The sequence below is a fragment of the Corapipo altera genome, unplaced genomic scaffold (assembly GCF_003945725.1).
Source record: "Corapipo altera isolate COAL_440 unplaced genomic scaffold, ASM394572v1 0, whole genome shotgun sequence".
In the NCBI taxonomy this organism is placed as follows: domain Eukaryota; kingdom Metazoa; phylum Chordata; class Aves; order Passeriformes; family Pipridae; genus Corapipo; species Corapipo altera.
In genome coordinates, this window is record NW_020884872.1 from 41360613 (window position 1) to 41386467 (window position 25855).

At 36.9% G+C, this 25855-nt stretch overlaps 1 protein-coding gene across 5 annotated transcripts in view; it reads left to right on the plus strand.

The window, feature by feature from the left end:
• ABCC4 (ATP binding cassette subfamily C member 4) overlaps nucleotides 1-25855 on the plus strand; it is a 146074-nt gene that overhangs the window by 53592 nt on the left and 66627 nt on the right. For all 5 annotated transcript variants that reach the window (XM_027645455.1, XM_027645466.1, XM_027645492.1 and 2 more), the window contains one exon: nucleotides 2180-2326. In XM_027645455.1, coding sequence (XP_027501256.1) covers nucleotides 2180-2326 — 147 coding nt within the window. The remainder of the gene's footprint in view (nucleotides 1-2179; nucleotides 2327-25855) is intronic.

Below are 25855 nucleotides of genomic sequence, written 5' to 3' on the forward strand. Positions count from 1 at the left end.
AGAAGGATATGCAACATCTCCATGGGCGAGAGAATATGTGGAGGATTTTTTGTTTGGCTTGTTTTATGGAATCCACATGATCTAAGTGCTTGACAGAAAACACTATACTTGGCCTGGGAAGCAACAATTTAGGAGCCAGATAAATTGGGCTCTTATTTTCTCTGTGTAATGTCTTATTTCGTGAACTGTTCCAGTGGACTGCACAGTGTGATTGAATGTGGCAAATGTGACTTTCTCTGACCATATAATCTAAACCACATTACAGAAAATTTTATCCTTTAAGGCATATTTTGTTCTAGATAGCAGAACAACAGAAAGTACCTTTATATTGAAATGTTCAAGTGACTTGCAATAGTTGAACAGACAGCATTGACTGACTTACACAAAATTGTAAGTGAAGTTGACAGAATTATAAAAAGATAGTACATAATAATCCAACTTACCTTTTTCTATAACTTCTGAAACAGTATAAAAAAATTTAACATTTTTATTTCTGATTCCCAGTGTTTGGAAAAAGAAAAAACTCGCCACGGTAGTTCCTTCCAAGTCTTTGTTTTTATTATGAGACAAAGATTTGGAAGAGTAAAATTTCTGTTAATGGGAAACCCTGTTGGCCAGAATTGAGGTACCAGTTCCATGCCTTTTTTATAAAGTGAACGTTCAAAGGGCCCTTGTCTCTCTCCTACAGAGGTTCTAAGCTCCTGAACAGTGAAAGCGAAAACCTTTGGCTTAAGACAGATCAGGTGAAGGACTTGAAAGTATGTCTCCCCAGCCATTAGCTCTCTTAAGGTGTTTTGTTTTGTGCGGATCATGCCAACAGGTTCCAGTGGCTTCCAAGCCTGAGTAATGTTGTACAGAAATACGGGGTTCCCAGGATGTGGTCCCTCTCCTCCAGTTGCTCCCACAGACTGCTCTTAGGAATGGGCTGTGCCACAGCCTCCTGCTTAGTACCTTTCCTTCTCCCTTTTTGCATGACCCAGCTTTCCTGTTTCAATACATTACTTTCAAAAAAGTTGTCTTTTACCTCCTTTACTAGAATAGCAGTTGAGACAAGGCACAGAATCTCTCATCACAGCCATGTGCTTTTTTCTTAAAGACAGCACCTTACAGAATGTAAGCAATAAACTGCAAGCAGACAAATGAAATAGTGACACTTTTTCTTGCTCCTTGGGAGCATACAGAAGGAAGCAGGATGGAATAACTTAACCACATCATGTAGCTTAAACCTTCCTCTTTCCCACTGTTACTATAGCTGTTCTTGAATTTTGTCCAGTTTTAATCTGCCCTTGGAATAGGACATGTTTTCTGTTGATAGGGTCTAACTTCAGGGTGTCCTCAAGGCCTGAGCATATGGGCTTGTGGTAGCTATGCTTATTTTCTGAAGCAGATCACCTGGAACCTGGAAGTACTGCCAAATGTAAGGTTGACACCTTCCCTGTTCACCTTTATTGATAGGGAATTTGGGCAACCACGCTGGAGATTATGCACAGCAAACAAAGCAGCAGCAATCTCATTCTTTGTTTCCATTTTTTGCCCTGTAGCACCACTGACTTGTAAGTGGAGTTGTGCCCAGAAGAGAGACAAACAGTCTACAGACCAGTTCCCCGGAAGGGCTCTCTTTCACATGGCATAAACAGTACATCTTGTTAAAAGAAATAGACGTAATTTAAATGAATTGGTGTGGTTTACAAGAGGAAGAATGGCATGAGTGGTTTGGGCTGACTGGGAGTAACTCAAGGTTGTCTCTAAATAGCCATGTGTATATTACTTGGTTAGTACCTGCTGGCAAATGTTGAATCTTCACAGTGACCTCTGCAAGCCACAATTATACATGGCACTGTGAAATGAATTTCTTAGTAAGGCTGTTATGCAGAGGGTTTTAATACAGATTTATTTCATGGGTTAACAGACATTTGCTATATTTCTATAAAGTACCAATTCTTTTAAACCAAAAAAGAGAAATTGATTAAACTGATTCTGTGATAGTAACTGAAGCTAGTGACAAGTATATCTCTCTTCTGCATTCAGTCTGAGTCCCCCTGGGCCTAAGTTTGGATTCTTGCTATATGCAGAAGGCAAGAGAATTTGGTTTTAGTTCAGTTTTATGTTTAAGGGTTTTTTTCTCCTGAAAGATTCCTATCTTTATGTATGCTCTGTTTATGTTTTTTTTTTATTTCAGGTTTAACAGTGGCAACAATACTATTTGGCATAATCAGAAGTCTTCTGGTATTTCAAGTTCTTGTCAATTCTGGTCAGAATTTGCACAACAGAATGTTTCAATCCATTTTGAAAGCTCCTGTCTTGTTTTTTGACAGAAATCCTATAGGTAAGTTTTATAGTAAAAAATACCTCAATATTTAATGTATCCCTGTGATTATGGTTTCTGGGCAATGACAGTTTGATAGTGTTTTTGCACATTTATGAGGTTCTTTTTGTTCTCTTTAAATTTTTACTTAAGCACTCTAAATTTAACAGTATAGTCTTTTTAAATTTACAAGTCAGACTGCTTATTGATGGTTCACCTTATTGTCTCCAAATGCAGCCTACTGAACTGTGAATTATCTGTAACTTTGGTTATGTACATTGACCTGTGTTTGTGTTGCTGTTCTGATTCAGTTACACGAGGTGTCTTCAATACATTGAATGTGTATGCCTTGGCTTTTTGGGCATGCCTTTCATGGGCTTTTCTTTGAAAGCTTAACCCCATGAATTATTTACCCTTTCAAAAAATAATTTTAAACATGTGTGGCAATGCATAGTTTTGAGAAACTGCCTAGCTTACTGTCCTTTCAGAATGCACAAAAGGGTAAATAAAGTATGCAGTTTAAAACTATAATCCAGATCCTTACGTTCTTCAAAAGAAATGAGAGAGAAGCTGGAGCAGAGTGAAGAGAGTTGGAAGTGGTACTGATTGATCGAGCCGCTGGTTTCTCTCTTGCATGAAAAACAGAAACCTGATGGTCTTGAGTCCCTTGGAAAAAAAAGGACATAGGCTTGTTCTCATAGCTCCAGGAGGCATTTAATGATTGTAAGGATATATAGGAATGGCTTTATTGTTTCAGAGAAATTAGTAATATTTTCAGGAAAAAAATACTCATGTGAGAAAAAGGTTCATGACAATGACATGATGAATGAAATAAGTACAGTTTAATCTTAAAAAAACCCTACAACTGCGGAAGTTTAAGGCTGTGTTACGTGGCCTACTAGCACTGGGAGTCTGTGGCAATATAAATTCAAGACCACTGCAAAGGATTAGAAGGGAAACCATAAGGTCAAGTGACAGGTTAGTGGAGAGCTACTGAGAGCCCATACATCAGAAGAAATCATAGTGCTGATGTGGGCTGTTGTCAGATAGGCAAGGATTTTCCTCTTCTCTCTCTCAGGTGTATGTGTGCAGCATATGCAGTAACTGTATTTTTGAGGGAATAGTCATCATGTAAGAATGCCCATAAACCTGGTTCATCATAACAAAGTAAAAACTACAGAGTAAACATCAGCAACAACGTAGAGTAATACCAGTTTGCTTTGTAACATACTGTGAAGCTCAAATTAGCAGTGCACTGTAAAACTGACATTCATAAAACCTGCCTATTGCTGGTATTTCACACACTGTTGTGACTTACAGATGTATGTTTCTATAAATCAGCAGATATTTTATAATAGAAGATTAACTTCAGGATACGTATATTTCTTTCCCTTCATCTTTCTTTTAGTCATGATTGCATGTGAAGGTTCTGATGTAAACATCTTTTGAAAAAGAAAAAAATAAAAGGGAAAAGATGACGTGAGACAGTGCTCTTGTTCAGAACTGCAGCACGTAGCAATTCTGAAATCCTGTTTGCAACATTGCATTTCATTGTCTGATTTATATGGGTTTTTTACTGCGTAGTTATCTTTTAGAACTTCACGTGCTGTTTTTTGCATTGAGATGAGATGTATTTTTTGTGGTCTTTCCCATTTTTTAATATACTTGACTATGAAAGACATACTAAAAAGAAATTGAAATAATTAAATGCTCCTTTTTCTAGGTTTGTGTTTGTAATAGTCAAGCCAAACTATTAGTTATCATATCCCATATTAGCAACGCTAATATTGCAGCGTCAGATCTGTCATTTAAGCATCCAACATGTTCTCAGCATTTGTGTGAGGTCTCAAAGACCTTAGCAGAAGCAATTGCTGAACTGATTTTGCTGTTTTATTTATCAAAAAATAATCAGCAATTAAAAAAATACCATGACTAGTATTTTGAACACATAGTGATCTGTGTTCCAAAGTCGAGGAAGGAAACTTAAATAAATAGATATCTCAAGCTTTTGGTAGTTCTTACTGGGGAAACATAGTAATGAGCAGCATCAGGGAGTCGACATTAGGAAATGGAAATATGTGGTGAATCATGACATGTCTGTCAACTCCCAACAGTGTAGATCCAATCAGTCTTGGTGAATAAATGAGATAATTTATTTCTAAAAAAATTATGTTTTCTGAAGCAGTTTAGGCATGAGCCCAAGATCTCTCTTTACAGATTACATTAGCAGTATATAGGGAGGGGAAGGTTGTAAAGGGAATAGTTACCCAGATGATAGAAGAATTTCAATGTAGTTTTGGAACCTGGATTACATAGCAGAGAGAGAAAAGGAACATTAAGACCCCTCTCTTTTCTCCCTTCCCACCCCAAAATATATGTGTGTACACAGATTTCACGTTTCTGTAATTTGGCATAGGTCTAAAAATAGTTAAACATTTGTATGTTTTGCATCAGAAGAACCTTATTAATAAACGACTGTCAATTTCTTTCTTTTTAAAACATTTAACCTAACCCTATTGATCTGATAATCCTAAGTGACTAAAGTGTATTGTCTTACCCAGCATTCAGAAAAAATTAGCAGGTATTTCTGACTAAAATTCAAATTTATCAGCAGATATCTATACAGCATCAGCTATAGTGAAAAACAGCTAAAGCTGTAGTAAAAGCTTGATGGGTAGTTTGAGATTAACGTTAGTGTTTTGGGCTTTATCACATCTGACTCATCTGCATTTGCTGACAGAACTTACTTTTTTTGAGGGTAGAATCTGACTCTCTTGCAACTTGTTTGCTCTTCTGTCCATATGCCAGTAAGGGAGTGGCATGCATGTCAAAGTATCTGTAAGGTAGGAAGATATGGACGTTTTCTATTTCATAGTGAATGCTTTATATATTCCTCTTCACATGTCACTTGCAGGAATAAAGGGGTTGATTTCTGTGCATGTCTAGCACAAGAGGGCAGCATGATCTGTTTTATCCCAGTCGAGCATTACAATGGCTTGTTAGAAGGATAACAAAATTCATCTGTTACGTTCTTAGATATTATATTTGAGGAGTGAATTTTCAGCCTCTCTGCTGAGCAATAGTAATGTAGTTCAATTCAGTTGTCTTTATTATTTGCAAGTATAGTATTTTCTTCTGATGTTTTACACCATAAGCTTTTCAACTTCGTGTAGTGCTGAGTTCAGGAACTTCCTTGGTTTTTAGAATTAGTGGCCAAAAGTCAGATAGCCCTGTAGAGTCGGATGAGTCCAGTTGGGGAGACCTTCATCAGCCATTATTCCTTTTAATTTCTTTTTCAAGATGTTTGGAAAATTTCAAAACTAATTTGCTACAAAGCTAGGTAAAAGGGGCCAGGACTTCAGCAGCAATGACTCAGTTTGGGACTTCCCTCTTTTGAAATTAGTTTCTTATTGATAGTTTAGGAGATCCTAGTTCTGACAAGCTTCAGGATTTGATTCAAGATTACTGAGCTTGTAAATTAATTGTTCTTTTCTGAGATTTAGGGACAGAGATTAGAGAAGTGATGCTAATGCATAACTGCATCACTTTCAGTAATGGTAATTTTAGTGGAGGTTGTGTGTAATTTTGAATTGCATTGAGTTTAGGAAGCCGAAACCTACTGTTATTTTGCTGATGGGTGCTGTAAGAAATAATGAATGATATGCATTAATTTGTTCAGATAAAATAGGAATCCCTTCCCCTTCTAGAGATCTGTCTAAAATTTAAATTGAACCAGAATCACTACACAAATACATATGAAAATACAGCTTTTTTCTTTTCTTTTTTTTTTTTTTTTAAGTTGTATCACTCCAAACTCTTGGTTCTGACAGGAAAAAGAAATATTTTGGCAGACTTTACAGCATTTCTGGCCTTCTTAGAAACGAGAAACATTGAATTGTGTGATGGTGTCCTCCACCTGTTATATTAACAGATTTTCCCTCTCCCCTCCACCCCCCCAAATGCTTTGTGGAAGCTTTAAATAAACACTGATCCCTTTGGGTGCGTACCTAGACTTTGAGATTTGAGCAGGTTATAAAGAGAAATGTTCTTTTTTGGTTTCGGCAGTCAGAAATGACATTCTGAACTGATAGCTAATAGCAGCACATAAAAGCAAACTCCAAATATAAAAAGATAAAAACGTGAAAGAAAGCTGTTGTTATAACGAAGAGTTTGTTTTTCTTTAAGGCACAAGGATTTTAATTATGGTGTTCATAAATCAAGTGTTGAAATGTCTATAATTTGACAGAGAAAGTTTCTTTATAGGATTAAAAGCATGTTCATCAATGCGCAAGTGCATTTTATCTGACAGAAGTGTCAAATGGGCAGTGTTGTTTAAAGTGTTTCAACCATATAATATTTGCAACGAATATGATATTTCAGCAATCTGAAAATTACAATGCTGATAATGAGGTTGTTAAATTATACTTTATCAGTTGAATAGTGAAACTGCGCTAGTTAGCCTACATTAATGTGTGCTTGTTCGCACAAGTGATTCTGCTGAACAAGTAGCATGTTTAAACAAGAAATACTGGTCTTAAACTGTGTGATTTACAGTAGGTGGTGTTTTGGCATATCATGCAGTTAACAAGGCAAAGCTTCATGTTAAGATATTTCGTTTGTAGTCTCATTCGTCACTTATATAAATATTCAGTAGCAATGCCAGGAAATGTATTGTATTCCTATTTGACTCAATGACTCAATTGCTTTCTTTTTTTTTTTTTTTTTTTTTTTGGAAACGAGATCTCTGCTATCTTTCTGATGCAGTTTTCAGATATATCCTTGTGGTCAAGATGAATTCTACAGGATTGTGAAAAACTACACCAGCTCTTTTGACAGCTTTCATGTTCTCTTAAGCTAATACAAAAAAATACATTGTCCTTAAAGCAGCAGAGGCTTTGTTTTTGACTCTCTGTGCCAAGCGCTAAGGCACGTTCACATATGCGCAGGTTTGTTAGTTTATGTTGAAAAGAAGTCCCTGTAGGACAGCCTTTTGTTGTAAAATAAAAACACAGATTCTCTCTTCTGTGTTGGTAATCACTTGCATTTGTTGTTATTAAGATGGCAACACAATGGGTTCCATCAATCATCAAGATCCTTAACAATCACACAATGTTGTAAATATTATGTTTGGGTGTTTGAGTGGAACAGCTCGTCACTGAAGTAGGTGTGGTAATTAAAACCTGTTAGGTTGCTACATGTGTTAAAGAAAAACCCTTTAATGTTTTTTTCATATAACAATGGTGATATGTACTTTGAATCTTATCAGGGTGTGATTATTAAATGATATTTTGTGGGAGTTGCTCATTTACTGTTAGTATTATCATGGCTTTGTTAGGAGTTTAAATAGCCTTATGCTTCCATGTGTTTTATCACCATTATGATTCTGTCAGGAGTCTTATAAAGTTGATTGCTATAGGAGTAGTCTTTAAAGTTAGTAAATAGCACTCTGGAGTTATGTTTACATTTATTATCTATTAGCATAATTCAACTCTATCTTATTCTTTTCTGCAACAATAATTGAATGGAACTTGGCCGTAAACTGATGAGACAAGCCCATTACATTTTCAGTTCACCGAGTCAGTGCTCACCCTATTTATGCTTAATATGGGAGATAAAATTAAAAGGTTTACAGAAAAGCTGTTTGTAGGAGGGGATGGGACAATATTTGATACGGAAATAATGTGAAGCTTGTACTGACAGCCACTTCCAAGTGCAGTCTCCTGCTTTCCTGGCACAAGATTTCACGTCCCTGCACAGAGATTTTCTGTCTTCTTCACATTAAGATTCCCTGGTAGGGAAAATGGCCTGCTGCGAAACTCATTTCTGGCCATATGCTGACCTGCCCAGATACTGTGAAGTCTAGTGTTATCATTCGATAAAGTAACTACAGAGAGAGCTGCTCTCACCCTCCTCAGCTGAGCAAAAAGGAGACACAGAATGTTGACCAAGGTGGAGAAGCCTAATTAAAAATACTGATTTTAGAAGACCGTACAGAAGCTATTCAGAGACATCCCTTTCCTGCAAGTGTAGTGGGAAAACAAAATGGAAGTTTTGTTTTAGTCTTTCATAGATGGCAGGCTGTTTTGATCAGATTGTGGCAAGGAGGAAGGAAATGTTGGTTGGAGGCACTTGAAAACAGAGGGAGAGACTGCTATAATATTGATGGAAAACTGCAAGGGGCTTAAAAAGAGGGCCTAGCTGAAGTGGTAAAGCTACCAACAAGCTTTTAGAGGTAATCCAAAATGGAGTAATTTTTTGTTTTGATAATAACTATTTTAAATACATACTTTTAATTTGCTATTTATAATCCACTTTAAAATTGCGGGTTGCTGCTATGACTGCTGTTGGTAGTGGGGATTGGATGTGCCACATGGATAGAGAGAATCTCCTTTCTTGCTCTTCATGGATACCTATTCTGGATGGGAATTGAACATTTTTGAGAAATTAGAAAAAAACCAAAACTCACTTTCATTCCACCTTGGAACAAGGCATGAGCATTTAAAAAAAAAAATTATTTTGGAGAAGAGCAGAATAGGGGTAATGAATAGCCAGGTAGTGAGACCATGTATGTGGAACGTGGGGAAGGCAGGCCAGATCTTCTCTCTCTCTGATACAATACAGGCCTCGAACATGTTGCTCCCCCATTCCAGGGGAAAGCCATGCACATCAGGCTGTTGGCTATCCTGGGCTTTTTGCTGTGCCATAACCTTTCATGGCTGTCTCTTACGGACACACAGACACAATTAGACGGCTGTGGTGTTTGCAGAGAAACCAGCTTGTTTTGGTGGGATATTTGTGGTTTTGTTTTTTTTGTTTTGTTTTGTCTGAGTAGCCAGAAATTAAGATAAAACAAATACCATCACAGGGCAAACTCATTTCATCAGCACTGTTCTGCTTTATGCTGCACAGAATTCTTTCTCCCAGATGATCCTAGGTAATCTGCACTGCAGCATCTGGGTGAATTAATTACTTGGGGTTTGGTTATTTTTTTTAGATTGCCAGCATCTTGCAGATTATGCAACAAGTGAAGATTAGTTTGTGCCCGTGGTGATCTTGTAGAGTGTTTGGAACAAAAGGCACTTCTCCATCCAAAATTAAAATTTTAATGTGGAAAAGAATGGATGTTGTATGTGAGTCTGCTGGCTTTGGCAATCCAGAATAAAACCCAAAGAATAGAAATAACAGTGGATGCAGAGGTATTGAATCAAACTAGACATCATTGTGCTGTTCAGTTAAAAAAATACAAACTTGATAGAGTTCATTACTTAAGTTATTTACGAAAGTACAATACAGCATTAGTTGCTTGCTTCCACCCTGTCTTCCCCAGATATTATTTTTTTTTCTCTGTCAAAATCATTAGTACTTTGTCAGAGGCTTTTTGTTATATATTCAGGTTCATACATATGCAGGACCTCCTTCAGATGTTGATTTTTGATGTAATTTTGTGGAAGATAATGTTATATTTGGAGGAGGCAACATTATGACAAGCTGTATTTGTTGACAGCTACCAGTCTTACAAGAGCTTTTCAAACTGTTTTAAAATAGCATCTAGCATATGAAGAACATTTTTTGGTTTGATTTATTAGTTTCTGGACGGTAGTCCTGTAAGTAGAGTGCCAGTATGTAATGGACATTAAATGACTGCTTATGACAATACCAGCCTTGAGGTAGGTACCTTGAAACTGGAAACTGCAGGTTAGTGGAGGTTTCTTTTAATGTTCATTTAAATTTGGGCTCTTGCTGAACATTTTTCTGGGTGATTCTTATTTACACGTTTTGTTGCCCATAGCTTTTGATTTCGGCTTGAGTAGAATAGTTAGTTGTTACAATCCCAAAAGGAGGCTGTGGAGTGAGGAGATTTATGAAAAGTCTGGAGAAGCTGGGGCTGCTTCAGCTGTTACTCACCTAATGTTGAGTAGGAAATTGTATTCACAGAGCCAGCATGCAAAGCAAGCTGTCTGTCTACTGTGTGGCAGAAAGGTGTCAAAGTCTTAATTCTCAGCTGTTTGGTTCAGAGTAGAAGGTCTTTTTTACTCAGGAGGTGATTTTGCTTTTGTGTTGGACTTTTCAGTGTTAGAGAAGACTAACAAATGACTACTGACCTGTTTGCCTTCTAGTTGTAGGATCTCCTCATCCTTCCTCATTTGACAGTTAAAAAAATTAAAAGATTATAGAGGTCACTAATATTTCTCAAACTTGAGCTTTTGTCATGTGCTACTTGTGCAACATTTATGATATTAGTAAACTCAGGAAGTTTAAACTCCTCATAAGTTCATGAGGTTTTTCTGTCCACTGGCACGGTCCTTGCCAGTTTTCATCTGCTGTGTACCTGAATTCATCCTCTGCTTTCTGTGTCTGAGAATGCTGCTTTTCCATCTCTCCCACCCCCTTTACACTGTCTTCTGTGAATGTCCTGCCCTCTTTCAAGCATAGATCTTCACTAGCCTGAGTTAGTGTTGGGGCAGAGAGTGCAAAATAATCTGAGAGTGCTTGGAAATTGGAGAAGGTGAAGATTTGGAACATGGACTTTCTTGCTGGCAATTATAAGGTATAATAGGTGGAGGATAGATGGCCTAACTTTTCTTTTCCTCAATATGCTTTTTATCAGATGTGATGAGATTTCTGTGTGTGGTAAACCTCTTTTTTTCTTAATGAAGTTATTGTCTGTTTAATATGCAAATGATGCAATGCAGAATATTTTAATTCGTGTGTAGACAAGAAAAACCCCTCTGCTTTGTGGTAAGCTTCCCTTCATTGGGAATACATATTCCTTTGTCCCTGTGTGTATTCATTTCTCTGCATAATTCCATGTTCTTGAGTTTGAATGTTCACAACCCAAAATAAATACACTTGAGTCTAAATTTTAGGCAAAAATCCTACATGTGTTCCTAAGATGTCATAATAAATTTCTCATATAGGAATAGTGTTCCTGCCCCATCCTTTCTAGGATATTCCCAGAGGACAGTAGGTGATTAGATGTCAGGAGCATTTTCTCAGTAGTTTTTTTCTTCCCCCCTCTCTCTCCTTTTCAATATGAACAGTTAAAGCTGTAAACTTTACAGTATCTCATTCATCTCTTCTTCCAGAGCACTTATTTTTTGTTTAGAATCTGTCATGCTGATCTTTAGAGAAAAGGTGATGTCTGTCTTCAGTTAGAGAGATTTGATTTAGAATGTTAAATGTTTTATGTACAGCAATCTTCTCATTACATAGGGTAATGAACAGTTTCAGAAGTACTGTTGCTGTCTATCACTGGTGTTTGCTTTCTCTTCCCTCTCAGGGAAATAGGGGAATATATCCTTAATACTGGGCAACTTAGTGAAGAACCTTCTATTTTTGATATGACCTGTAAACATGAGTAAATCTGTGCATCGCCTAATAAGACGGTAGCCTAACATTCTTTGAGTTTACAGAAGGAGAAACTAAAGGCAAAATGAAGCACTGAAGTTCTTGTCCCTGTTCAGATCAGATTTGTTGTATGGTGCTTACTTGGTTAATTTGTTTTTAAGTATAAAGTACAAATGACATCTTTGTTATGGTGAGATTATCCTACCAGTAATAGAAGTTAAGGGTTCAGTTAGAAAAATACACAATTTTCTGGCATGAAATAATAGTACTTCTTCAAATCCATGATTATTTCTATTTTCTATACATTTAGGATTCCAGTTTGACAAGCATGTGTAATGAGGAATGGCCAGGCAAAGAATGCTATTCACGAAGGTTAACATTAGCCTAGCTTTACCACGTATGTGATAGAGAGGTAGGCTCTTCCAGGGCATTATTTAGAACAGCAATGTTAGTTTTTCCTCTAAATCTTACTGGAGAAGATCTGTCTTTCCTACCCGCTACAGTGGAGGGGGTTCAAGGGGGGTTCAAGGGGGTTCAAGGTACCTGTGTGCTTAAGGATGGGTATCTTAAAATCTTCAAGATTCTGAAAGTGCCACTAAATTTAAGAGAAAATGAGAATTAAGCATATTTTTAATATTTATCTATGTACACACACACATATATTAAATATATATATACACACATCCATACGCTTTGCTGGAAGTTAGTATAATGCTTCTTTCTTTTCTCCCTTGGTTCCCAGTCTCCTCTTAAAAGAACAAATCTCCTCTCTCCTGTCTAAATGCCCAGCCAAAAGTAAACAATTACTGTTAGCTTTCCAGAATATTTCTGGTATTTCCTGGCTGAAAAATGGTAAAATGGTTTAAGGAAGAGTTGGTAGTAGTTACCTTTAATCCACTGATGTTCCCTTGCCATTGGAGAAAAAAACCCAATTATTTGGTGCTCATTTAAGACAAAAGATACCTGCAGAAACCTCTGCAAATTGAATGCCCCAGAATTGTGAACTATAGATGACTTTAGCTTTAGAAGTGTCATCTTTTTTTTCTATTAAACTAACAATATATAGAGAACATTTTTTCTTCAATATTTTCAACAGAAAACTAGTTATGCTAGACTTATTCTGATATTCAGAAATCTTATCTAAGTAGTGCTTTCAAAATAAAGCCAAATTTGAGAGAAAAAAGTGCCTTAAGGTTTTTATAAAGCTGACAAGTTTTAATATTCCAAATATGTAGTGACAATGATCTTTTTTCATAATTAAGCTGCAAGTATGGTTTAATATTGAATTCAAAGCCATTCTCTAAATGCTGCTTACATTTAAACCCTCAAGAATCCCCAAGAGAAAAAAATGGAAAAAACAATCCCAACACTTTTTTTTTAATTCAGATAAGAAAAAATAAACTCTGCTGCACCTCAATTTAATAACCAGTGTGGCTCAGCTACTACCAAAGGCTTAAGGACAGTGTCTAGAAGTGATTGTTCAGAAATAAGTGTTTCTCAAAGATTATGAGGGCTTATACAGATGATTTTGTGCACCTGCTGAGTGTTCGAGAGTGCAAATGTCCAATCTGACGCTTTGCAGAAGTGTTTATTTGCTTGAAAATAGAAACATTCCTGTGGAAAAACAGGATTTAATTAATTGTTGTCCCAACTTAGCCACACAATAAAGCAATATTGTTACATACTATTAATAGAGACACGAACGTTTAGTGACATGCGAAATGCCAAGTTTGTGAAATGATCTGTTACCAGCTTAAAATGTAGTGCTGTGAGCACTGCTTAATTTGTTAATACCTTCATACTCTGCTTCTGTTGTTTGTACTTCTCATGAGATGCAAGATGGTCAAATGCTTATTGAGTGCTTGTTATTAGTTTTTAAATAGTCACGGAGGTATTTTGAATAGAAATCTTCAATTAAATGGGCAGAAGAAGAACAAGTTAGTACAACTGAAAGACAGTAGGTTTAGATTAGATATTAGGAAAAAAACCCTTTGCTTTGAGGGTGGTGAGGCACTAGAACAGGTTGCCCAGAGAGTCTGTGGTTGCCTCACCCCCGGAAATGTTTAAGGCCAGGTTGGATGGGACACTGAGCAACCTGGTCTAGTGGAAGATGTCCCTGGTCATGGCAGGGGGTTTGGAACTTGATGGGCTTTAAGGTCCTTTCAACCCAAACCATTCTATGTTTCTGTGATTCTGCGGGTCTTGGAAAACAGAAGAATACATTCATTCTTTTACTCTATGAGGAGGAGATGCAAAAATACAATTCCAGCTAGTGACCTGCAGCACATTGTAAATGTTGGGTTGCATCTGAATTACTTGACTTTCAGCATGGAAGATAAAGGCTTTAGACCTTTCACGCCTCTCAAGATTTGTTGTAAAGCAGGGATTTGTGCTTGTCTTTCATCTCATTTTTAAGGGGATGGTGGCTCTTCGTAATGGAGCTTGACCAGCAGGATAGACTGAGTATGCTGCTGGTGTAGGAGGAAGTGTGGTGGGTGTAGCATTTGGTCCTTAGACCAAGTTTTCCTCTTGCTGTATGCCTTTCTGCTATAATACCAAAGCAACTCAGAGAGGAAACAGAGCAAGGAAGGCAATTATTTTAATTAGGGAATTTTATCCTTAAAGACTCTTAGATATAATTTGGTCTTCTGATTTTCTGTTGATTCTTCCAAATGCTTCAGACTTACTCAGACAAAAGCCTTTTTCTTCACAATTGTCAAATTTCATTGAATCTCAAGTCTTGGTGATAGAGCTTAATTGTCAGCAAAATAAGTCTTGGTTTCTGTAAATTGTTTGATCCTCAATTGGTTTAGAAGTGACAATATACTTTCATTTGCAGGGTTTAGATACTGTTTCTGTCTGGCATATGGAGCAAAGTTGGACCAACTGAAGACATTATTTCTGTCGGGAAGGCTTAGACAAAGAGCTTAGTCTCAGATCCTTTAAAGTTCAAGCATCTGCCACTAGGGGCAAAAATTATTTTCCTGTAGGCATTTATCTTTTATTGTAGATTTACTGTGCTGCTTCACTTGGTTGATAATCTAATTTAAACCTTGAAGATGAGTCATACCTCCTCAAGGGGATTCACAGCTAGTTTAAATTCTCTGATGTCAGAACCTTTCAGTTCTTCTAGGATCTGAACATAAGGGTCCTTTGGGTGTCAGAATGCATCGAGAAGGAAAGAATATGACCCATGCAAGTTCTAACACTTGAGAGAGAGTTTTACAACATACCTCAGATTGTTTTTCAGTACTTATTTGGATTTATAGTTCAGGTAATTCATGATGTCTTGACTTAATTTAGGTTGTAATTGTGCTAAGTGGTCCATTGTGGACAGACATCTGCAGGTACGAGTGTGGTACCCTGTTGAAGTAAGGTACCTTCTGGAAGGTAGAATACACCATATACTATACTAGAGACTTTTGTTTCCTAAGAGCAGCATTTTGTATACCAACTGTGATGTGATAGATTTCCAGAAAAACACTGGATTATGAAAGGTTACAAAACCTTGTTGTCAAGAGGCATTTCAGTCACCTTCCTTCAGAAAACCAAAAGAAACAAACACACACAATCTCAATTGTGCAGAAGGCCCTAAAAGGTTTTATTGTGATCCAAACACTTAAACTTGTTCTTGACCTCTTCCTGAAAGCATGACCACTGTATAGTTGACCACTAAGAAATTTAAGAATTGAATGTTCATATTTGGAACTTCTTCAGAGTTAGGGAAGGACAACATAGACATTCAGAAAGTTAAGAGGCATTGTAAATACCATTCAACTGTGATGAAAAGTTTATTGGATGCTTTTCATATGCATTCAAAAGTTATGCTACATTTTTAAAACTGTCAGAACCAACATTTGTTCTCCAGATATTGTAATTAAATAACTACAGTGCTAAGTTGTTACTAATTAATACTCTATAATATTTATAGTAGTTGGTTTCTTGACACAGTTTTGCCTCTCACTTTTTTTTTGCTTGGAGGTATACTTTTGTTTCATATATTTTAGTGATGTATCTGCAAATTGATCCAGAATCAAGTTCTGTGCTCATGCTGTTTTGTGAAGAGAGAAGCAAAAACACGAGATCTTTTTCTGTCATTTGCTTTCATTATTATATGTGTATTTTTCCATTTTAATCCTGCTTTATCAGAAATTTGGGTAGTGTCTTTTTCCGTGCAGAATAATGGCAAAGCAGTTGTTTTAAAACAACCTTTCCTAAAATGTCTTGGGTCAGACTGTGTTCAGTGATTATTTGCAAAACTTGTATATTACAAAATGTAACTTGTGCTTTAGGTCCCTGAGAAGATTTAGTAGTGGTTTATACATTGAATATATATTGAATGATAGGTATTTTTGTCATAGTCTTTACATGGCTCCTCAGGTGTCCAGGTCATTGCAGTCCTGGAACATCTTTCATCCTAATGTGTCTGATGTAGTTTCAGCAGAGAAGCTGTTGGTTTCAAAAATGAACAAAACCAAATTGTGGTGAAAATGAGTGTCAGGAAAACAAATGAATGCATAAATAAATGAATTGTTAGGACTCAATGACAGACATGCTTATTTTGAAGGAAGAAAGAAAACTTTTACAGATAATTCCTTTGCCTGAAATCTTAATTGGTCTTGTGAAATCTTAAGACCCCATGTGAGTGAAATTAAACAAACTAATCAGAGTTATACTCTAAAGGCTAATGAGACACAACCCAGTTGTTGCCCCTGCAGTTCTGTAGCTAGCAGAGTGAAATATGCTCCTGTAAGAGCAGTTTAAAGCAAGAAGTAACTAAAATCCTCTGAATACTTTTCTAAAGGTATCTCTTTAAATAGGTAGTAAGTCTTTCCTCGTCTGTCAGAGTATAACCTTGTGAATAGTCTGTATGTGTCCAGTGCTTATGTTTATATGCAGTATGTCCTGGATGCACTTTGCCATCTTCCTTCAGGTGACAGTGGCTTTTTGGCTTCCAAAGTTTTAGTTTGGGAACTATTTCAGAACTTGATTGCTCACTTGCTGTAAATATTTCTCATGTTTTTCTGTTGCCTTTACAGCTCATTTGGTGGTGTTGTAGTTACCCTATCTGGCTCTTTTTGTCACGCTGCATTTCCAAAACATCAGTTCAGCCACTCTTCTGGTTTAAGTGTTGCAATCCCCTTCTGTTCACCTTCTATTCTCACTTCCTTTGTCCCCAACTCTTCCACACTTCCTAGCCTCTGCTTTGCTGTGTTGGGCTTCATGTCTTAGTTATGCGTGGGATGTTGTTCTCCCCTCTTTTTCAAGTGTACCTATTTGCACCTAGAGCTTGTTCCATTCCATGGTGAAGGGGAATGGAAGAAGCAATGTTGAAGGAAGAGGGAGGAGAGGAAACAGGGAGTGGATATACAGCAAATGAAGCTGAGGGTGAAGGAGAGGACATGTGCAAGCAGCCAGTCTGCACGGGGCAAAAATTTAAGTCAGTATGTACACAAAGCTCTCTCAGTATCCAAACATCCCAAATTCAGCAACTTCTGTGACTGTCACTACCAGCTAGTCTCTTGACAGTTCTGACTTGCAGCTACCTCCCAGGGCCAGATGGAGAGAAGACTTTTTATGGCCCCAGTGTACTGTGAGGGAGCCTAATAGGAGCTGTAGAGAGAAGTGTGACTTGGTTTGAGCATTAACCCCCTTCCCATGCAAAGCTTTTACTATTTCTGGTAACCGGAACTTTTGGCACATTCCAGTGTTTTTAAATCCTTCCCTCATCATTTTGCTTCCTTATCTTTCATGCTTACATCTTTGTAACTTCCTGCTTTCTGTGCAGTAAAGTTCATCCACAAGCTGGCTCTTCTTCATCTTAAAATCATCCCTCAAGATACATCAGTATCATTGTAACCGCAGTATATACACTGACAGTAGTTAAACATATGGGTGGAGAAACTCATTAATTCCATGACCCCTTTGTGTTTTTGTACTTTAAAAAAAAAAAAAGGCAAAAAGGCACACATCTTGTCCTGCAACTTTCTGTTCCAGCTTAATGTTGCATCTTCTCTTTGCTTGTTGTTCCTTTTATAGTCAATTGTGTTGGTTTCTCTTAACTGACACAACAGACTCTTCAGGGCAGGGCTACGTGATGGTCCAGTATGCATCCTAGTGAGGCTCTGCCTCCCACTTCATATGTATTAATCCTCTTTTGGATGTTTCTGTCATGCAAATAACAAATGGCAGTGTTCTCAGGAGTCCCTGGCTGCGAATGGCACTCTTCTATTTTACTCTGTTTATTTATTGAGGAGTTCATAGTGTAAATCAGAGCTTCACAGTGAAGTCTGTCTTTGATCTTAACAAAGACAAAAGAGTTTGTGAATTTTATTCACTTCTGCTTGAATGACTGTTCAATTAAGTAATTTTTTTCCTCCTTGATGTGTGAATTTTTTTCTCTGTTTAAAGAGAAGTGAAGAAATGTTGCTGTTAACTTATTTATCATTCTAAGTTTCTTTCTTATTATTTAAAAACCATGAAAAATTAGAAAATTATACGATTACTTTTTTCTTTAATTTTAAGTGACATAGGTAAGTATATATTTTTAAAATAATTTAACCTCTAGCATTCAGCTGTCAGAAGATCTAGAGGGATGAATTTAAGGTATATTTATAAATGAACATTAAAGGTTCTTTGGTTTTGATTTATGCACTACTAATGTTTTAGTATGGTCAGCAGCTACTTACTCATCATTTGCAGCTGCTTATTCCTAGTATATTTTTAATTTTTTGTTTCTGAGATGAAATCTTCTAATAGTTGCCCAGCAGAGGAGTACAGTAGAGTCATAGGCAGTGCAATATAACTTTTCAAAATGCTTAGCATTTAATAATTTAATTATTAAAGTGTGATTCTTTTAATGTAATGAATAGAATATACAGTAGAGAAGGGGTCATATTTGGGGTTTTTTTTCAGTGTTGTTAATTATAGTTTAGGTTTATAGTGATATTTTTCCCCCCAGAAGCTGATGGCACAAAGAAATGCATTGTCAGACTATCTCTATATTCTTTTGGACAACACTTTTTGCCAGAATAAAACACTTGGCATGTGGTTGCCTTCAGCTTTTCTGAGACAAAGGATTTTTGATTGTTTCTCAGGCGAGATTTGCAACTGGAATTCTGTGCCAATCTCAAAACAGAAGAGGAGGTGAAGTCATCCCTCCTTACACTCTACATCTTGCTCCACTGGAAAGGATCCACTGTGTGCCCTAAATTAGCCCCCCCTCAAAAAAGAAGGATTTGATTCCAGCTGTAGTCCCTCCCATGCTGATTGCTTTAGCCTTCAGGCACACACTCATTTGCCTTTTTCCTATGCCATACACATTTACTGACACATCCAAAGCGTGAGCAGCTTCAAGAGCAGGCACTGAAGGAGGCCTACAGCAGAAGTGCCTCTTAGTAGGACAACTGACACACTCACTGGATAGGTGAGTGACCCGCCTTCAGTGCATTCTCCATGACTGGTAAAAATAACACATTCCCTTGCATCTCTGCCCAGCCTTTGGCTCTCATATAAGTGCCCAGACCCCTGGGCTTGGCTGTACCTTTATAAACAAGATGCCAGGTTTCCCAGTATCCTTTTCTTTTATGGTTTTGTGAATGGTACCTAAGTTGTGAACATAGTTGATTCCAAATTTTATGTGACTTTTCTCTAACATGTGGTTTAAAGTGTCCTACACTGAAGCAAAATTTTTATTTTCATGGGGGATGGGGGTGTGGGATGTCTTTAACACATAGCAAATTTTCCAAGCAAATGCTTTGATTATATGCACAGAAGACTAAATGGGACACAGTTCTAATTTTCTGATAGCAATACCAGAATTTCTTTTGAGTTCTGTAGTAATGACATTTTATGTGAGACAGGAAAAAATCTATTAAAAATTATCCAGTGTCATCCATTGTGAATTCTGGATAGCCAAACCCATGTTGCCGTAGCTTTTTTGTAGTAGGAGTGGTTAAAAAGGAAAAGGTATTTCAGGAATCATTACATGGGTAAATAATGAATGGAGTTTATAGAGAGAGTCTCCTTTTCAAACAATTCACATTTTCCAGAAGAGGAGAGAAAGAAAAAGAAAGCGAAGCTAAAAAAAAAAAAAAAGATCAAACCAAATGAACATGCCAAGCAGAAGACAAGGGTTTACAAAGTCATATGAAGATGTGAAATGCCTTTGCTGTTTGGTGTGTCCAGAGGCTTTATCCTCAGAATGGATGGGCTAGGTAGAGGCCAGAAGTCCTGGCTTGGCTTTCACAGCAACAGTCTCTAAAGAATTCCCTTTCATGATTCCAAAAAAGGAAGAAGATGGATGGGCTACATCAGAATCATTATCTTCTGTATGCAGAAGGGGATCTGTATATGTATGTATGGTTATTAAAATACAGGATAATATTTGGTTTTGGAATGATAACTGCATTGCCAGATAGCAGTTTCAACTCAGATTTCAGGAGTCAAATGCTTAATATTCAGTTATGTCCTATTTGAACTGGAGTGATGCTTGAACCCTTCTAACTTCAGCACCAGTTAAAAAGTGGGGGAGAGAAAAACATTGAAAAGAAGCAAATTAAGATTCCTATTATTAGAATTATCTTTAGGAGATGGTAAGAAAAATGACAGATATGAGCAGATTTGCAGGAGCTATGTGAGATCCCCACGATATTTTTCTGAAATGCAGTATTTGAAGCCTATTATGAATCTAGTCTCGATGGTATAAATAGCAAAGGAAAACTTCTTTTTGTTGTTGGAAGAAGCTTACCAGAAAGGTGACATATATTTCAATGTTTATTTTAATTCCTGCATTGATGTATATTTATATATAGCCCCCAAATATGAAAATAGCTCTAAAAGCTGTTTTTTGTCCTCTCATGTAAAAAGTTCCAGTAACAAAATACTCTTCAAATATTTCAGTTCATCCTGGTTTGTAGTATTCAGTTTATTTCCTTGTAAACCCCTCCTCCAGCAAAACAACACTTGGGACATATTTTCAACCAAAATTGGATTTGTAGCAGAAAGCAAAACTAGACTGCACAAATGCTCTTTCAGAAGTGGCTGCATTTGTGGCTAAATATTTTAGCGAAGAATTAAATTCATAATCTTGCTAGTAAAAAGTCAATACAGGACTACATTATTTACATAATGTTTCAGGTTTCTATTATAATGATTCTTTGTATTGTGTTGAGAAGCTGAAGTAGGTAACTTTACTTACATCTGGAATAGAAAAAAAAAGGTGGTGTAAATTAACAGAAAATTCTGTCAATAGTATATGATTTGACATCTTTTTAAAGGTCAGTTGATAAGAACTTGCAAGTGGCTATGATTTTTAATTTTCTTTTTCCTTTTAGAAAGGGGAAGGAGGCCAGTTGTAACTCTTCCACTACCCCACTCCTCTGTAGAAATACTTTTTTTGTTGTTTTTGTTCAGTTGGACTGTGTCCCTTAAAAATGTCATGTTGCTTATATTGTAGTATACAGCAGAAATTAAGTTCTACTGTATTTTGGCAGTACATTAGATTTGGTGGCTTTGTTTTAGGTTGTTTTTCTGTTTCATTATATTTAAATACAAAATTTATTCCTTAAACTCAGGATAACTTAAAATAGCTTCAGTGAATAAGAATGAGTTTAAAAAGAAACAGAAGAGGATATCCAGAAGCTTAACTTTTAGAATTGTTAGAACCTTTCTAAGGCTATCATCATCACAGAATTATATATAAAAAGTTTAATATTTTGAAGCAGATATGTAGCTTTGTACTCAGGTTATAGGATAAAACTTTTATATATTGCCAGAAGTTTGTACTTTTGAATGATTTCGGAACTTCCTTTCACAGTAAGTTGCGACAGAAAAAAATCAGTGAATAGTAATTATTGGGATAGGGGTATCATTGTAGGGATCAATAATTTGGAAGTCAGCAATGAATATATTATCTCAGCTCTAGCATACTTTTCTTAAAAGAGATCATTTTGTTAGCAAGTAATGAGTAATAATAACAGCACCAAAGTTAAATTCTGTTTGGCAAATTCTGTTACAACTGGAATTGTAACCAACTTGGTTAATTGGTAATGAAATACAGTATGAAAGGCAGTTATAATGCAGAAGGTATTTTGAGATTTGTCATGAAAGCAACTTCAGAAAGAAGGAAAGTTATACTCTCCCTATCCCCCTGCATAATCAAGAGGTTTTTCCTTTGTGTGCTTCTGTTTTTAATGGAGACTTTATACATAATTTCTGCATTGTATCTTAAGTGAGGAGACTTTGGCTGGTGATTACTGATGTTAATACACATGCTCTTCTGAGCACACTCAGGAAAATAAACAAACCAACTGTACCACATAAATTAGCAAAGGGATAAGTCAAATTGTATGGAGCATTGACCTATTTTGATTTTCCTCAGTAGGGTAATTCTAATCAGTAGACCGTTAAAATAGTATATGTATGGACTAGAAGGCTCAAGAAACAACTGTACAGTTAGGATCAATGTATTCATACTAGGTAATGTGGATGTCTCCATCAGCAGTAAAAATAGAAATTCATTTCTGAAGAAGCCTGTTTTCCATTCTTATCTTTATCATAGTTATCTTCATTTCTTTAAATCCTACACTTAAAAATAAGATTAAACACAATGTTCACGTTTTCTTCTCATTTCCTAACTGTTTTCTTGTTTGACAGCATTTGTGTAAAAAGTCCTTTTCAAGGAGTAAATTATTTTGGATAGAAAGCATCCCACCTGAATTCATTACATGCTGGCAGTTTAGATAAATGGATATTATGATTTCAGCATATTTTGGCCCAGCACCACTGTGCCTCTTTGCAAATGTCTAAGAAAGTGATAATATTCCTATCAGTTTCAGGCTGCTAAAGAAAAAAAATGGGGTAGAATTTCTTATTTATATTTATAGGATACCTGTGGGGAAGACAGCAATGCTGTATATGGCAATTTGTGTGGACATGTGGTGCTAAACATATATTAAAAAAAGATAACAGACCTTTTGACGTTTCTTTGTAGAAATGTGGAAGAAAAACCAGAGTAAATCAGTAATTGACAACTATGCAGGAGATGCATTTCCAGATTTCTTTCTAAAGAAATATTTCACAAACTTACAATTCCTTTCAAAGTTGGTAATCCATCTTTAATTATTTTGTTGATTTCATAGTTGTATTTTACAAGGTTGATGTAATGTCTGCTTGCTGCCAACATTTGATATGGACAATCCACTTTGTCATTGCTTTGATGAAACAGCAAGCTGCTTGTAGTTGCGGTACATTTTTTTTTTCTTTTTTTTGGTATATGTGCGTGAACTGAGCATGGGTAAAGGCTTATCAGTCGCTGAATGCTGTAGCTTACCAGCAAGATATGTGGGGAGCTGCCAGTTTGTACCACTGAAAGAATGGGAAGCATGTTCAACATAGTTAAATTGATGGGCGTTTAAAGGTGCCCAGTTCTGTGCAGCTATTTCTTTTCCTACCTTTTGAGTAGGCTTTTATTACCACACATACACTGGAGAGCATTATTTTACTACCGTGCGTTCATTTAAAATGATTTTGGTTTTGCAAGCTGCAGTTCGGCCTGTGGAGTGCCTGGTTTCTCTCTTCAGGGTAAGCTAGGACAAGCTGCTCCGTAGTCTTGCAGGGTCCGAGCACAGTGATGGGGCACCCCGCTTTGGTGACCAGCCACCCTCACAGCAGTGCTATACCCCCCTCGCTCAGGCGCTGCCACCATGCGTGGTGTCCAGAAGGTGGGATGCATGAGGGACTTCTCCTCGCTGAGCGAAGTCAGTGGCTGTGAAGTCTGCACTTTGGGCTGTCTAACATGGATTCATCTATATTAAAGCTGTCCTAGCCTGGACAGGCATCTCTGTGGCATGACTGCCTTCAAGCATCTGTGTAATCCCGGTCAAGATTGCTTATGTTTAGTTATGCGGAGAATCACAGAATATTCTAAGTTGGAAGGGACCCACGAGGTTCACTGAGTCCAACTCTTAAGTGAATGGCCCATGCAGGGATTGAACCCATGATCTTGGCGTTCTTAGCGTGATGCTCTAAGCAACTGAGGTAATCTCAGGGTATCATACATGACTACCTTCTTGAATCCATTCCTAGCACTAAAGGTTGCCTTCAGACAGGTTTCTGCCAGTTTGCAGTGAGGAGAGGGAGATAATAATGTTTAATTTGTTACCTTTTCTTTATGGAGGCAGGGCAGTGGGGAAGTGTTCCAACTTCACTGTTGCAGAGCAGATAAAGAGATTTTGATTTTTTTTTTCCCACTGGTAAATGCAGTACGTGGAAATTGTTATTTAGGCCAATTGCTGTGGAGGAGTTTAGGTTACTATGCAAAGCAGTATTTATTAATGCCATTTGCATATTGAATCAAAAAGTGTGATGCAATTAAAATTCCCAACATTGAGGATTAGCCTAATCTCTGAGGGGAAAAAAAATCCAGGAGTGTGCACCCGTGCACACACATGCAGACACAGGTGGCAAAATCTTTCTATCTGTAGAAGGTCCTTCTCTTAAACCCTTTTTCTTTTCCAGAGGCAAATCAGTGAACTAGAGAAGTAGCGACAAAGTATTTCTGCGATGTGTGATGAAGCAAGTGGGTATAAAGGTTTTGTAAACACTTTGCAAGGTATAGAAGGTCAATCTGCCTACTCTATTGTGTTACACAGAAGTATTTCAATGAATGCCCTGGCCAACAAAGTATACTAGAAATGCCAAAAACATTTAGAAATAATGTACTGCTGCTCTTAGGGTCCTTGGAATTTAGGTTGCACAACACTGAATGATATGGGTGGCATTTGACTGTTCCAATGGAGGATCCTACTTTCGTGTTTAAAAAAAAGAAATCCTTTTCTGGTGTTTACATCTTTAGTGTTGATTCAGTTTGGATTATATTTCTTTCATGATAAAGTATGTATAAACATTTTAAGGAGGTGTGGCACACTGTCAAGTGTTTTCATTATTTGGATGATAGGTTTGAACATCTATTCCAAAGTATCAGTAGGCACCTGCAGAAGCAAAGTGGGTATGTAGCACCTGAACACATTCCGATTTGTGCAATTAAAGCAGTTTACAGAGTGAGAAAGAAAAGAATATCACATACTGAGGTTTGATGTCTTTTTCATGGTGAACAAAAGAGGTTTGATTCTTTCACTTCAAGTTTAGCCTAACTATTGTGTAGGGGAGGAGGTTTAATGAATCATTGTTTAACTTTGATACTGCTAAGTATTTGACCATTAAATAGTCTGAAATGTGTACATAGCACTTTGGTGACAGACCCTTATTTAGCTGTGATTAATTGGCATTAAATAGTTATTTAATTACTTCGGAAGAAATCTAACTACAGTATGTGTTCTGATTAAGTTATTTGATGTAAAAACAAACATAGGACTGCTGAAGAGAGCACGTCCCCTTTTTCAGCTTGCTACTGACACTGCACACCAAGTGGAAGTCTGTGATTAAAATAGCAGATACTGTTCACCAATTTGGATACTGTTGTAACATTGACATACTTTGTTCTTGACTTTATAGAAGACTTTTTTTTGTTAGTGGTTTCATGAAATAGATTTAGTATTTTCTTTTTAGTTTTTGAAGCTGGGATAAGTAAAGGATGTAGGTCTTAAGTGAGCATAAAAATTTTTGCGAATTTGAAAGACTGGACTAGATCTAAGAATTAGTGTTTCCTGGCAGGTATCTGTTTCAGAGATGCTTACTTGAGGAATCTGAGGTTTTTGGAAATGTGAAGTATTGTGAGAAGATGCTGCTGCTATTCTGTAAGTTTAGGAGAGAAGGGTATTTAATGTTTTGGAGAGAAAAATAATTTTTGGGGTGAGGGGGCAGGTAAATTGTGCAGCTTCTACCCTTCTGGGATAGCACATGCAACAGTTTTTGTAGTATGAAGAACCATCCTTGAAAGTTAGGTTTGCAAATGCTGGTAGAAACTGTAGTCATAACTCTAAGCATTTTGAGTCCTGACTTTTGTGTCTGGAATGTTTTCTCTTGCATGCTTAATAATGCATGAGCAAGCCACTAATTTACTGTGCTTCCAGTAAGTGGAAACAGTTGTTTCTCCATACCTTGCGAAATAAACCTCATGTACCTGTAGACATCCTTATAAATGTAACAACTGCTCTGGATGCAATACCGTAATGGCTGTGGGGCATTCTGTGGATATTTCCAAAGTATAGCACATTTTCTTGGAGATGCATTTCTGTCTCT